Here is a 13720-nt window from a genome sequence, read left to right as displayed (position 1 = left end):
TAGGTTTGAGAGTGGTTCTATATAAATGCTACTATTTACTTATTCGACATTTTCAGACTAAAACCCACCATTTTCTCTATCTCATTATCAAAAACTCAGGAAAACCACATTTGAAATTGTATTATTTTAAAATACAACATAGTATTTTTAAAAACCCAAAAATACCTTTTTCTTTTGTTGGTCGATGGTTCTCTTTTTTCTAGAAGGTGGTCCTTCATGTATGTATTCTACTTTTTGAGGTATGAATTCCTAACTATAGCTTGAGTTTCATATATTATTTTGCTTAATCAAATAAAGAAGGAGAGAGGAGGGCTTCCAATAAGACCAACCCAACAACAAAAACGCCATTCCTGATCTGGTCCAACAAGACAGCTCCTCACACTGTAAGACACTCAAAAACCATTTTTGAGGTGGGGGGGGGTCACCACTTTTTGGTCCTCTTTGAACAAGCACTAGCATTTTCTTTTCCAATGGATAGTCGAATCTCCATACCATCTCAAAATTATTTGAATGATCCTTTATATTTAAATTATTAATATGCAAAAGTGGAAGACTCAAAATTATTTGAATGATCCTTTATATTTAAATTATTAATATGCAAAAGTGGAAGATATTTTTCCTGGGTGAGCATTTTATACTTCCCCAACAACATAGAAATTCTGTCCTTCCCGTTATCCAATTGTCTATTATGAATGCAGGGTTAAGATTGTCCCAATCTTAATGTCACGTATCTACACTATTTTATTTTTAATTTTTTTTATAAACTATTTTGACACCAAATTCTGGACATTCATTCCTATATTAACGTCGCACTAGCGAAAAATATAAAAAAAGTATTTTCAATAAAATAAAATGACCAAAATACCTTTAAAAGTTTAAAAAGGTATTTTGTTCATTATATTTTATCGAAAAATTATTTTTAATATTTTTTATAGGTGCGACCCAATGAGAAGATGGTACGTACCAAATTTTATATTCATATAATTTGTATAAAAAAAAACTAAAAATAAAATACTTCGAGACGTCAGATCTAAGATAAAACGGTGAGTGATCAAAATTGGACGGCTGGATGGTAGGGTGAGGATAGAACTTCTATGCATTAAGGGAAGCATAAAAACCTTTCCCATTTCCCCTTGCCAAAAGATATTATATTCCTACACGAGTATTATCATTATTATTGAAAATTTTTGGCAAAGTTTTACATAGGCTGCTTGTGTACTACAATCCACCTCCTTTACTCGAGCTTGTGGTGAGTTATGGAAAAGTTTAAAGTCCCTTCTTAGACCATATACTCCTATAAAAGTATATTGCCCATTAACTTCCTAAGATAAAATCCCAACTAGTTTAAATGTTAGGACCCCAAATTTGGAGATGATCTTACAATAAAGTACTCGTTGTCTCAAGATATATTTTGACCTCTATCTATCATCTTTCGATTATGAAAAAAAAAAGATTTACCTCAGTAAAAAAGATTTTATGATTATACTTTCTATGCACTTAAAAAAATAATGTCTCGAGATTGAATAGAGACCATCCAATTTTTAGATGGTGAGATATAAGTATTAGAAAACTCAAATTACAATTATTTTCATCTAGTAATTCTAAATGGTTCCCAAAATCCCCCCAAGTAGGACTTTTGAGTTTTGATTGAGGGAGTAAAAGTAAACTATGCTCCCGGGGGAGCATAATGTACATGCTATTTTCCCATTTCAAATCTACAAAAAAAGAAAAGAAAAGAAGAAGCTACAATCAAGAGAATTTGAAAGTAAACTAATGCAGACATGATTAAGCCATAAATTGCTATTTTCACCTATTTATTATTATTATTAAAATTTGTGCACAATGTCACCATCATAAACACCTCAACCATTCAACCCCAAGCCCAAGTGGCATTCTAATTGAATTTTATTTTGTAAAATACCATTCTATTTTCTGGACATAACCAAGTAATTCTGCTTATTTATTTGCAGGTCATTTACAAACAATCTATTTTTCCTTAAAAAAGAAAAATGCTTTTAAAACAATAAAAATTAAAAGCAAAAGAATTAGGGAAACTGCCAAATCTCTAGGGAAATTGGATGTGGACGGCTGAGATTTGTCAACGAGCTTGAGGGCTTGCGACATCGTCGGTAGCGCAGGAATCGCACCTTTCGCCGTCGTGCTAATCGCGCCGCAGGCATTTGCAAATCGAAGAGCATCTCTCACTCTAATTTCATCCTAAGAGAAAAAGGAAAATTAAAATGAATGTTAGGTATGAAAAAATTATAAGAGACCAATGTAGGGATATGTGTTTGATAGTATGATGTGGTTGGAGATTTATGGTCTTTTACAGCTTTCCTTTTATGGAGTAGAAGGCATAGATTATTCCAGGGAAAATGCCCAAGGTTTGGCTTGGCCGGGTCGGGCCTCGACCGAGGCCACCATAGGGCCGGCCCTAGGGCCGAGAATTTTTTAGATGGGGACCGCATCCACCCAGATTTGGATCCGGATATAAAAAATATACATCGGATACGGATCTTCGGATCCGATTGTATCCAGAATCTTCGGCTCCAAATCTGGATCCGAAACTTTATATAGGATCTAGATCGAGATCAATTCCAATTTTATATATTATCATGTCAAAATATAATCATTTAAATTAATTATATTATATATATAATTAATAATATATAATTTTTTTAAAAAGATTGGGTTGGTATGGATCAAATCCATTATACCGAATCCGACCTGTATTACTATCCGGATACGGATTTTAGATCCAGATCCGAATTTCATATCCAAATCTAGATCCATACCCGGATCTGAATAAGATCCAAATTGTGGATTTCAGATCCAAATCGGATAAATTCTAAGCACTAGTCAACCATATGTTTTCCTTATGCTTTATTTATTTATTTAATTGTCTTTGAGCTTACAACCTAGTCTGGCTGGGCTACGGTATGTCCAGCCAAGCTCGGCCCATTGCCAGTCCTGTTGCTTGTCTAATCACATAATCATTTTGGGATGCTTTAAATATACTAATTATTGTTATATAAAACTCCCCAACTTCCCACAAACTTTGATAAAGTGAAATTAGGACTGATTGAAATTGAACATGATAATTAATGGACCTGAATGAGAGAGAAATCATCGGCGAGCTTAACCAAGAAACCCCCTACAAAGGCATCACCAGCCCCTGTTGTGTCCACACTCTTCACTGAAAAACCATCCACTTTCCCTTTGAAATTCTGTAGAAAGTAATAAGAAAATATAAACAAAGAAATATAAGCAATACAAAGTGTAATTCATCTACTAAGCTTACTAAAATAGATATTTTTTTTAAAAAAAATTTTCGTATAGAACCTCAATTCTTCATATTATTTCATGGTATACTTTCTTTTTGTTTTTTTTTCAAGCGGTATAAAAAAATCTTTAAGGATTTCACCATACTCCATCATCTCTTATCTCTCTATTTTATTGCATTTTGACCATAAAAATTAGCCCAAACAAATCTTTTTATACCATTTCACCTCAAAAAAAAAATTAATGCTTTTTTTTCCTTTCCACCTATTTAAAAAGTTTTTGAGTTGAAACGGTATAAAAATATTTATTAGGGTTAATTTTTAGGATAAAAAGTTAATAAAAGAGAGAAATAAGATATGGGACGGTATAGTGAAATATTTAAGGGTTTTTTCATACCACTTGAAAGAAAAACATAATGAAGGTCTATCATGAAATAATACGAGGAATTTATATTTAGATGTTGCCTTATTTTTGGTAGCATTTAATTTTTATGGATAATGATCAAGAGGAATAATATCCGTCTTCGATGATCTGGATATTAGAAGTTGTTTATCTTTTATTTTGAATGTCAAAACGGGACCCATTGACAAACCTTTCATGATAAATGGATTACATTCTTTACCTTGTACTGTGAATAATAGCGTGTCAAACTGATATACCACTCATTTAAATGCAAAGTAAGGCAATTTAGTATTGCAACTGAAAAGGTTAACATCCATACAATACATTTATTGCATGCATCAATGCCTCAAGCCAATCAAGCCCAAGCCCAACTACAAGAAGTCACATCTTCTATCCAAAATAACATTTTATTTTCTAAAACATAACCAAGTACTTCTACCTTAAACAATCAAAATAAGGAGTACCGCCAAATTTTATCATAAGATGTAATTTTGGTGTAAAAAACTCTTAGGATGGCAGGAGAATCCATTTTAATTTCTAATTATAAAAAATTTAGATTAGTTAAAATCAAGTAGATCTATAAATAAATAAAAATCTTGAACATGGACAGTTCAGATCATTTGTTGCAAAATACTATTTTTGAGACTCGAATTTATTTATTTTTTGTTCATATTCATACATTTTGATGTCGTGATGATCGATAAGAGGATTTTCCAATTACAAGACAACCTTGTACGATGGCTTTTTTAGATGCACCTGAATTCCATATTTTAAAGTTGCAACCTTATATCCCTCTCTTAAACCAATGGTTAGGATTCTCTCTTTTATCAATACAAGTGACTCACTAGTGAAGTAAGGAAGGGAAGGAGAAAGAATAAGAAGAACCTTAGTGAAATATCTGCAACCCTTTGGTCCATCAGTTACTACAAGCAATTTGAGGTCATTGTGCCACAATCCCATGACCACCTCTTCATTTTGTGGGTCTCCATCTGTGAGAAACTCAACTTCTTCCTCGCTAACCTGCAACAATAATCCATTTACGATAGGGCTGGCAGTGGGCCGAGTGGCTTGGCCCGGTTGCCCGGACCTTAAAAAGTAGGGTCTGGGCCACAAAAAAAATGGCCCCGGGGAATGGGGCGAGCTAGGGCCAGGGCTATGATAGAGATGGCCCGGTTTGGCCTGGTCCGATCCTCTTTTCTCTTGGATTTCTTTTAGTTTTTGTCATTTGTTTTTGGCCCAGTCCAGCCATGATAGGGCAAGGGCCGGGCCTATTTGGCTCGGGCCAAGCTTGGACCAGCCCTATGGGGACAACAGCCAGGGTAGGCCCAATTTACGAGATATCATGAAGAAAAGCTCCAAAAAAAAAAAAAAAGAAAAAAGAAAAGAAAGAAAAACATCATTCATTTGATGAAGAAATCAGCTTCCCCACCCCCCTCCCCCCCCCCCCCCCCTCCCCCCCCCCCAAAACCCCCAACCGGGCCCTGTTCTAGCTGGGCCAGGCCTAAAACATTCAAAGAAATATAGGAAAAAAAAAATAAAAAATAAAAAAATGGGTTGGACAGGACCGGCCCAGGCCAGGCCAATTGTGGTTTTGGCCCGGCCCTCGGGGCATAGTGGCTCAGTCCTCGGGTCATGGTGGCTCGGCCTTGATCTGACTCTTAGGCCACATTTTGTGGCCCAAGCCCTAGTTTTTTATACCAAGACCATTCCTAAACACTTATAGCAAGGTTAAACCCCAATCAACCTAACCAAAGACTCCATTGTTTAGAAAGAGAGAGTGATCTATACATTGATAAAGTCTGCTTGTTCCCATATACTTAAGATCCCCTCTCTAGCAGCATCAGGAGAAGGCCAAAGATGCAACCTGCGATAAATATTTTGATCGATTAGGGACGTTTTAGGGCTAACCAGTAAGAAGCACGAGCATTGAAAGTGATAAAAAACATCTATCATTAAATATAAAGACAATATTTTCTAGATACAAAAATATAAAAGAAAAAGTAAGGCAAAAAAATCAGCATAGTGATTATTTTAATTTAAATTACTAATAGAAAAATTCACTAAGTTTGTGCAGTGGTAATACTCAGCACAGTTAAAATATATCCTAAAAGAAATCATGAAGTTTTTTGTTAATATTTAAGAAACATAATTAAAATATTGTAACCCACAAATAATTTTCATAAATAAATTAATTGAAAGAGAAACTCCCTCCCTCTCTCCCTCCCCACATAATTCTCTCTCTCTCTTCACGGTTTGGGAGTCTCTCTCTATATCCACAAAACTTTCCCCTCTCTATCTCATTTAAGATGGAATATGAATGTTTTTTCTCTAATCTTTTTTTAAAAGTATATATTTTAATTTTATCTTTTTCAATTTCATCTTTTTTATTGTTCTATCCCCATAACTCTCTATCTGTCTCATAGTTTAGGAGTTCTCTCTCTCTCTCCCTTCTATGGCATCTCTCTCTTTCTCAATATTTTAGGATTGACGTGACTCTCTCTAACAATGAAAGATCTCTCTTATATAGCGTCTTTCTAAATTTTAGGATCTCTCTCTTCAACAGTTTCTTTTTAAATTTGGTTATGGTTTAGGGCCTCGGCCTAAACCATCAAAGTAAGGCGCGCCTTCAAAAGTGTCGAAAGATTTTATTTTAGTACTGGATATCTTTGTGATGACTTGAAAATTTATTTTTATATCCAATTGTAAACTTTAAAGCTTCAAAAATAGTGTAGATCGAGCGTATTAATGAATAATTCTTGAAAGTTGACAGTCAAAAAATGCATTACAAGTTGAAATTGACGGTCCAAAAATACATTACAAGATGTATTATTTCCAAGATTTAAAATCCATTTTTTTTCCATGTCCATACATCTTGAGGTTGAGATAATCAATTTGGGGTTTTTTGAGCATTGAAACAACATCTTATAGTGGATTTTTGAGGTTCAATTTGATTGTTTAGAGCCTCACCCTTATATAAACTTTTTCTTTTAAATTTGAGGAAATCTCTCCTTAATAGTTCTTTTCTAGTAGTATAGATAAAACTTTCATCCTATCTATGTAGATGAATGCATCTAAGATTGTGTATCATTACTTGTACATCAATTTTGGAAAAGTAATGAATGATACGTTAACTTCAAAAAACAGAAAAGAAAAAGAAAATAAAAATTATGTGTCATTGGTTAAAAAATATGAATATTTTTTTAACAAATTTTTTAAAATTTTTTGTGGGTAATTTAGCAGCAGGCTTTAGGCTCAGGACTCGCTATCATCGGCAACTTACCCAATTGAAACGGGAGAAATATACTTTGAGGCATGTATGATATCAACAATATGATACCTGCCATCTCTATTGTCCACGCTAAAAAAATGAACAGTTGAGATGATCCATTCTCTTGCTCAAGGAGAGAATAGCTCCACATCATATGTTGTTCAGCACATAATTATCAAGATTGGTCGTTAATCCAACCGTTCGGCCGGTCTGGTCCAAGGTAATACCAGGTTGGTCGAAAACCAATTGGTTTTGACCTACGAAACTGGTTGATTGGATCAGTCAGTTTTAACCAGTTCCACCAGCTAAATGAAGTTGAACAAATTTTTTGATAATATTTTTTATTTTAAACTATTATGTTATTATTATTATTATTATTTTAATTCGAATATTTGAACAGTGGTTGGACAGTTTTGATTAGACCAAATCCCTTATCAATTCAATGACTGATCTGATCATGGTAACATTGGTTTAGCATGGACGGTAGAGAAAACATGTAGCATACTATACCATACATACTAAACAATCCCAACACCCGTACCCAGACGGGGAGAGAGAGAGAGAGAGAGAGATCCATGTGTAACCTGACATTCGGATTATAAGATAGGAAGATCCCAGCTTCCTTTGCAGCTTTCATGGCAGCTAGGTGGGCAGATCGGCAAGGTTCAGAGATGAGACTTATTGAGCCAAAATGAAAGATCCTTCCCTCTCTAATGAGGTCTAGGTCTAAATCGGACACCTTAAGTAGCATATCAGCACTTGGGTTTCTATAGAAGGTGAACTCCCTTTGTCCATCTTTCTTAAGAGTCACAAATGCTAGGGCTGTTCTAGCTTCTTCATCAAAACATACACCCTTCACTTCAACCCCATTCTCTCTCAAGATTCTCACCAACATGTGACCAAAGTCGTCGTTCCCAAGCTGCAAAGAAAATGACAATTGAGGTTGTTGGGGGTTTGATCTAATCAAAACTAGTGCAGTATTAACCGAATTGATTGTTTTAAAATTTTGAAAAGTAAAAAATAAATATAAAAATGAATAAAACTATGAAATAAATTTAAAAAACACTTGCCTAAATTTGTTTTGGTAGTCGCACCAGTCCAAATTACCAGCTTGACAAGTCAAAATTAGATAAACATTTGTTTTGATTGATTTTTAATGACACCCAATTTTTCACCTTGAACTAGACTTGTTAAGATGCCAATCAAACTGGTTGGATAAGCTAATTTTGTCTAGTCGTGATACGATGGATTATATTTGCTAGCATGTAATTGTGATATTTGTTAGTGTGTACAAGTAATTTGGATATCATATATCTTCTTCCACTTAACATACTAATGGAATTAAAGGGGAAGTAGTATAGGATAGCTGCAAGACCAGCCATGCTTTATGAGATAAAATGTTGGGCGGTCAAAAAATAAGATATCCATAGGATGAGTGTAGCTGAAATGAGCATGTCGAGATGGATGAGTGGCAAGATAAGAAATGGTAGGAATGATCATATTCAAGGGAATTTAGGTATATTGTTTTAAAAAGTAGACCCCTTAACGCCTTGGCGGCCGCTTAAGCAGTCCAGGCCTAGGTGCCCAAATTAGACGAGTTGTCCCTGAGCGCCCGCCCAGGTACCAGGGGACTGACGCCTAGGTGGGCGCCCAACGCTCAGCCCTGGGTGGCTGCCCAAGGGGGAAATGCCCCTCGTTGTTTCTTTTAATATAGAATGATCAAAATCGTGGGTTTTAGGTTCAGTTAAACCTAATCTCAATTAGAACCTATTTTAGAGAGAGATAATTTAAAAAAAACTAGTTTTTGGTAATTTCCATAAGATAAAAAATGTATCAAAGTTACGAGAAATTGATCTAAGCATCACCCATTAATATTAGTTTGGTTTTGGATGTTTTATAAATCTATTAAAAGTGTTTTTAGAAGATTTTGAGTCCTTATAAACATCTTAGAGGGGAAAGTTTGGAAATCAAGCAATCAAAGTTAGTGAATTAATTTTTTTGATTGCTTGCATTATTTTGAGATGTTTTATTCGGGATCTAATTGAATTGGTGATCCTGGTTGAAAATATAGCTACAACTCGAATGCTTTGGATAAAATTGCATAAATGTAAGTTTTATGAAAATGATACAAATGCGTGCATAAACTGATTCAAGAAACATCTTGTGTACTATATATTTGATTTGCCCTAAATCCCTAACTCTTATGTGTTATATTGTTATGCTTATATTGTTAGATTATAGAGACATTTTTCTTTCTACTGGGCCTCCTAGGTTCTAAGCGCCCACCTAAACCCTCCCTATCACCTAGGCACTGCTTAGCGTTTTTTAAAACACTTGGCTTCAAATGACAATAATATGACATACGTGGGGATGAAGTAGACTTAGGTGGGCTAGCAATGTACAATATAGGCATAATTTAACACCGGTTAGGATGAGTGATTTGGTTCTAGTAGAAGGCTCTAAAAGGATATGGGGAATATTGGATTTGGTGCTATCCAAAATTACCAACATAAAGAAATCCCATATTTTATGGTATTGATATTAAAATTGATAAGTTTCCTAAAGAAAATAAAAGTCCAAAAAGATTAGGACTCTTGGGTATATCTCTTTAATTTTTAAGATATATGTAACATCTATATGAAGTTTCCTATTTTGTATGAATTCCTAACCTTATATATATAGGATGAAAGTAAATAGAATTTTTGTGTACCTTATTTGGGCCACCATATAGACAAGGTGAATTCCTCTAGAGAGAGAAGGGAGCAAGGCCTCTTGTGCATAAGATGCAAGGTTTTCTCTTAGAGAAAAGAGAACATCTCATGGAGAGGAACATTGTGATGGTGTCTCTAGAGAGAAGGGGGCAAAGCCTCATGTGTATAAGATCTTATTTTTCCTGTATAGAGAAAAACATTGTGACGGTACCTCTTGTAGACTACTGGAGATTGAGAGGTTTTTTTCTTATAGAGAAGTGTTTCCTATTGAAATTTTGGGTGGTTTCCCCTTTTAATTAGAGAGAAAGTCAGTTTCTCGTTGCTCTCGCGTCTCTATTTGATGTTGTCGTCTCTATGTGATGTTGTCAGTAATGGTTGCCAGAAGTAAAGAAAATGAATGAGGAGTAGTTTAAAAGGGCTTGCTCGACTTAGATTTTGTCAAGATTTAGAGAGGTGACTTTATGTTCCAAATCTTTGATGTAACTTTCATTAATATAGTGGATTTCAATTTACCGTCCCCGTAGATGTAGTCCTTCGAGGTGAACCACGTAAATCTTTGTATTCTTGTGCTATGTGTTTTATATTTTATTTCTCGTATTCTATTTGCCAAAAATCAACCCATCATGTTTAGAGCTTCCGTACACAACAGGGAATGCTTAAAAGGATATGGATAGAAGTAGTGAAAAATGATATGGTGATTTATGGTCTTACTGATGTTATAATCTTTAATGGGGCAGAATGGTAAAATGTGATTTGTGTAGTTGCCTCAAATAGTTGGGATAAAACAAAGATAATGATGATGATGATGATGAGGATATCCCTTTTTTCGCTTAAGCAAGTATAATTGCTATTTTCCACCATTTTCTAAATAAAAATGGATACTTTTGGTACCAAACATAAGAGTATTTTTGGAATGGTGTGGTAATTATCAAGCCATTTGCCCGCCTTCAAAAAATTCAACGTGTGGATATCATCATCAATAGGTAGCTTCGAGTGTATAATGTATGATATTTGTTTCACATGGTTTAAAAGAACATTTTATAAGTACCGGATATCTTTAATGTATGTGTTTTAGAATAAGAGCTTTTGTAATCTTGAATGAGTTAGCAGTTTGTAGTTATTTTAAGGTGATGGATGTTACAACACGACTTCTTAAATTCCATTTTTATGAGACTATTTCCCGACTGAACTATCAAGAAAAGAAAAAAAAAAAATTCTTTCCATGCTATCTTGAGTGATATTCTCAAAAAATTTATCAAAATACACTTGAAAGCCAAACAATTTAACATTCTACCTTTATCTGTTTTGGTAATTTTTTTGATAAATTTCAAAGCGCTTTTTGATGTGTTATTTGATAGGGCATTTAGCATTTGACCAAAAGAGTAATGAATTATTTAAAATTAAATGAAAAATATGAGTAAGACTTTAAATAAATAGAAATGTATACAATAAAACCATTTATTTTTTGATATAGGGAGGTCACAATCATCATTGATCATTAGATTTAAAATTACATGGTTGAAGGTGTGTCATTGTTTTGGGCACAAAATCCAAAAAAATTTTTATTGAATGTTGTAACATACTTTCATTTAGTGAATTTCACGCCCAATGGCTAAAACTGATTGTGACCACCTTGTACCAAAAATAAATCACCACATAGTATACAATCTTTAAATTAATAAGTACACGATAATTTTTTCGTTCTACTTGTATGTCTCTATCTTGCCATCTCATGTGATGCTTAATTATTTTTTATAATAGGGTCAAATCTACACCGTCTAAATAAATTTTACAAGGAATATAACATCCTTATATAAACTTTTTCCACCCCTTAAAATCTCTCTTTAAACTCTTGTTCATATGAATTTTTTTATCTAAATCCACTGCCAAGTAATAAAAGAAGTCATGCCCCTCTCCCAATAAACTAGAGTAAAAATGGAGATGAGAAAAATAAGAATAAAGAAAATAAACTTTAAAATATATTTGACAAAATTAGCCCTAATGAGTGAAAAGATGAACTCTTTCAGGAATAGGAATTTCATTCAAAATAAGTAGATACTTTTTTATCAACAAAATAGATACCGATACTAGAAAAAAAAAAAAGAACAATATTTTGGATTTTTTTTAAAGCATAAAATAACAAAAAAATTAATTATGAGAGATAAAATAATTTTCTAAATAGTATCAAGTGACCTTAAAAATAACTAACAAACAAAAATATATCAGTATTTATTTAGATAAATTTTTTAATATCTATGACATTGAGCTTAAGAAAGTTGCACGTCTATTTCCACTTAACATTTGTCCCCTTTATTTTTTAGCTTTATTTTAATAAAAATAGACTAAATCGGAGAAAAAAACTGAAAACTTAAACTAATTAGAAAATAATTAAATAATGTAAGTTACAAAAAAAATAGAAATTCCAATAAAAAAAAGTTACTTGATATCTTTCCTCTACAAAATAAGTTTCCATGTTATAAAATTGAAATTTTAAAGAAATACATTAAATTTGAAAAATCAAATAAGAACTAAAATACAAAGAATTATATGTAATACTAAATAACTTAGACAATTTTTTAGAATTCTACTAATGTTTAACTGAAGATAAATATTTTAAAATTATTTATCATCTAATTCTCTCCTCCATATTTATTTTGAACGTTAGCACAAAGACCATTCGCTATTCATGTTGTGTGAGAGATAAACCTTTCCTATGAAGGCTGATTGGCCACCAAGCTTGGCAATGGCAACCGCAACATTGGCGGGTGCACCACCTGGTGCCTTCACAAATGCAGGTGCGTCAGCCAATGACACCCCTGAGACCGTAGGCACAAAGTCGATTAACATCTCTCCAAATGTCACTATCCACTTTGATTTCTTCTCTTCAAACCTGGCCTCTGCATCCAAATAAAGGAGAGAAATATGAAAGTAAAAGCCCTGGGGTGGCAATGGATCCGACAAGTCCAAGGACCCAACAGGTTGACCCGGGTATAGGTCCAAAATTTGGACTTGAAAGGTTAGGTCCGGGTCCAAAATCTGGACTTGAATACTGTTTGGGTCCTGATCCAGCTAGACCCGACCCGAATAATATATGGGTATTTATAAATGTTGCCAATATGTTTGTTTCTTAAGAATTTTTAGTTATTACGTAAAATATAAGGAATGTGGATATATGTAGGGGAAAAGTTTACATAGAGCCGATGCTTTAAACAATCAAATTTGAACCTACCTAAACAATTTCACTAGAAAGAGGTTGTTTTGATGTCCAAATATATTCAAATTGATCATCTCGATATCAAGAAGTATGGATATATGTAATTTGAGGGGTATTCATAAATTATGTGGAATAGTGTAAATGTTGCCAATAGCATAGGGATATGATGTTAAAAAAAAGGGCCAAGAAAAAAAAAGAAAGAAAGAAATTGGCAATGGACCCGGACCCAAAAGATCGTGTCCAGGTCCAAAACTTGAACCCGAATACTATTTGGGTCCGGGTAAGCTACACCCAACCTAGATCCAACCCATTGCCAACCCTAATAAAAGGTATAAAATTATCCCCAAGAAGAGAGTATGAGTAAAAGATATAAAAGAGATAAAGAGGAAGAGAGGAATAAATTTGAGTATTTCTTTCGTCTTACTATTTTCCCGAGCTCTTAATGATTTGGAACCTGCTCTAGAAGTTGCCATGTCCAAGAAGATGAATGAGACTGATGGCTAAGCTCACACAAGAGAGAGAGAGTTGCAAATGACAGAGAGAGAGATATATATGCAAATGCTTGGAGGATTAGCATTGATTTATAAAGTGTAAAGGTGTTACAGAGGCGTAAGGCTACTTAGGTACCAGATTCGAAGGCCTTCAGACCTTATTTATTCCTACGAAAACTTATCTCATCTGGTCTACTTTTAGAAGGTAACTAAAGTGTAAAAATGAAAAAAAAAAAAAATGTAAGTAATTGTTGGAATCAATATTCAGAAAATCACTGAGCCAATGTGGAATTGCTCGAGTTAGCTCGAAATTGGAAAAGGAGAGATTTGGTTCTTGGGATTCCAATAATCA

The 13720-nt window shown here is 33.8% G+C and overlaps 1 protein-coding gene across 1 annotated transcript; it reads right to left on the bottom strand.

The window, feature by feature from the left end:
• Positions 1-1887: 1887 nt before the first annotated feature.
• On the bottom strand, positions 1888-13431 carry LOC18433999 (putative fructokinase-5). Its single transcript, XM_088848879.1, has 7 exons — positions 13302-13431; positions 12370-12560; positions 7537-7871; positions 5473-5548; positions 4570-4704; positions 3111-3227; positions 1888-2217 (listed from the first exon to the last, which is right to left on the bottom strand). The coding sequence occupies exons 1-7, from the start codon at positions 13348-13350 to the stop codon at positions 1987-1989; spliced, it is 1134 nt and encodes a 377-aa protein (XP_088705005.1). The 5' UTR covers positions 13351-13431; the 3' UTR covers positions 1888-1986.
• Between the last annotated feature and the right edge of the window lie 289 nt (positions 13432-13720).

The sequence above is a fragment of the Amborella trichopoda genome, chromosome 10, assembly GCF_054954075.1.
Source record: "Amborella trichopoda isolate Santa Cruz 75 chromosome 10, AtrichopodaSantaCruz75HAP2 v2.0, whole genome shotgun sequence".
Lineage (NCBI taxonomy): Eukaryota > Viridiplantae > Streptophyta > Magnoliopsida > Amborellales > Amborellaceae > Amborella > Amborella trichopoda.
This window is presented reverse-complemented; position numbering and strand designations above follow the sequence as displayed.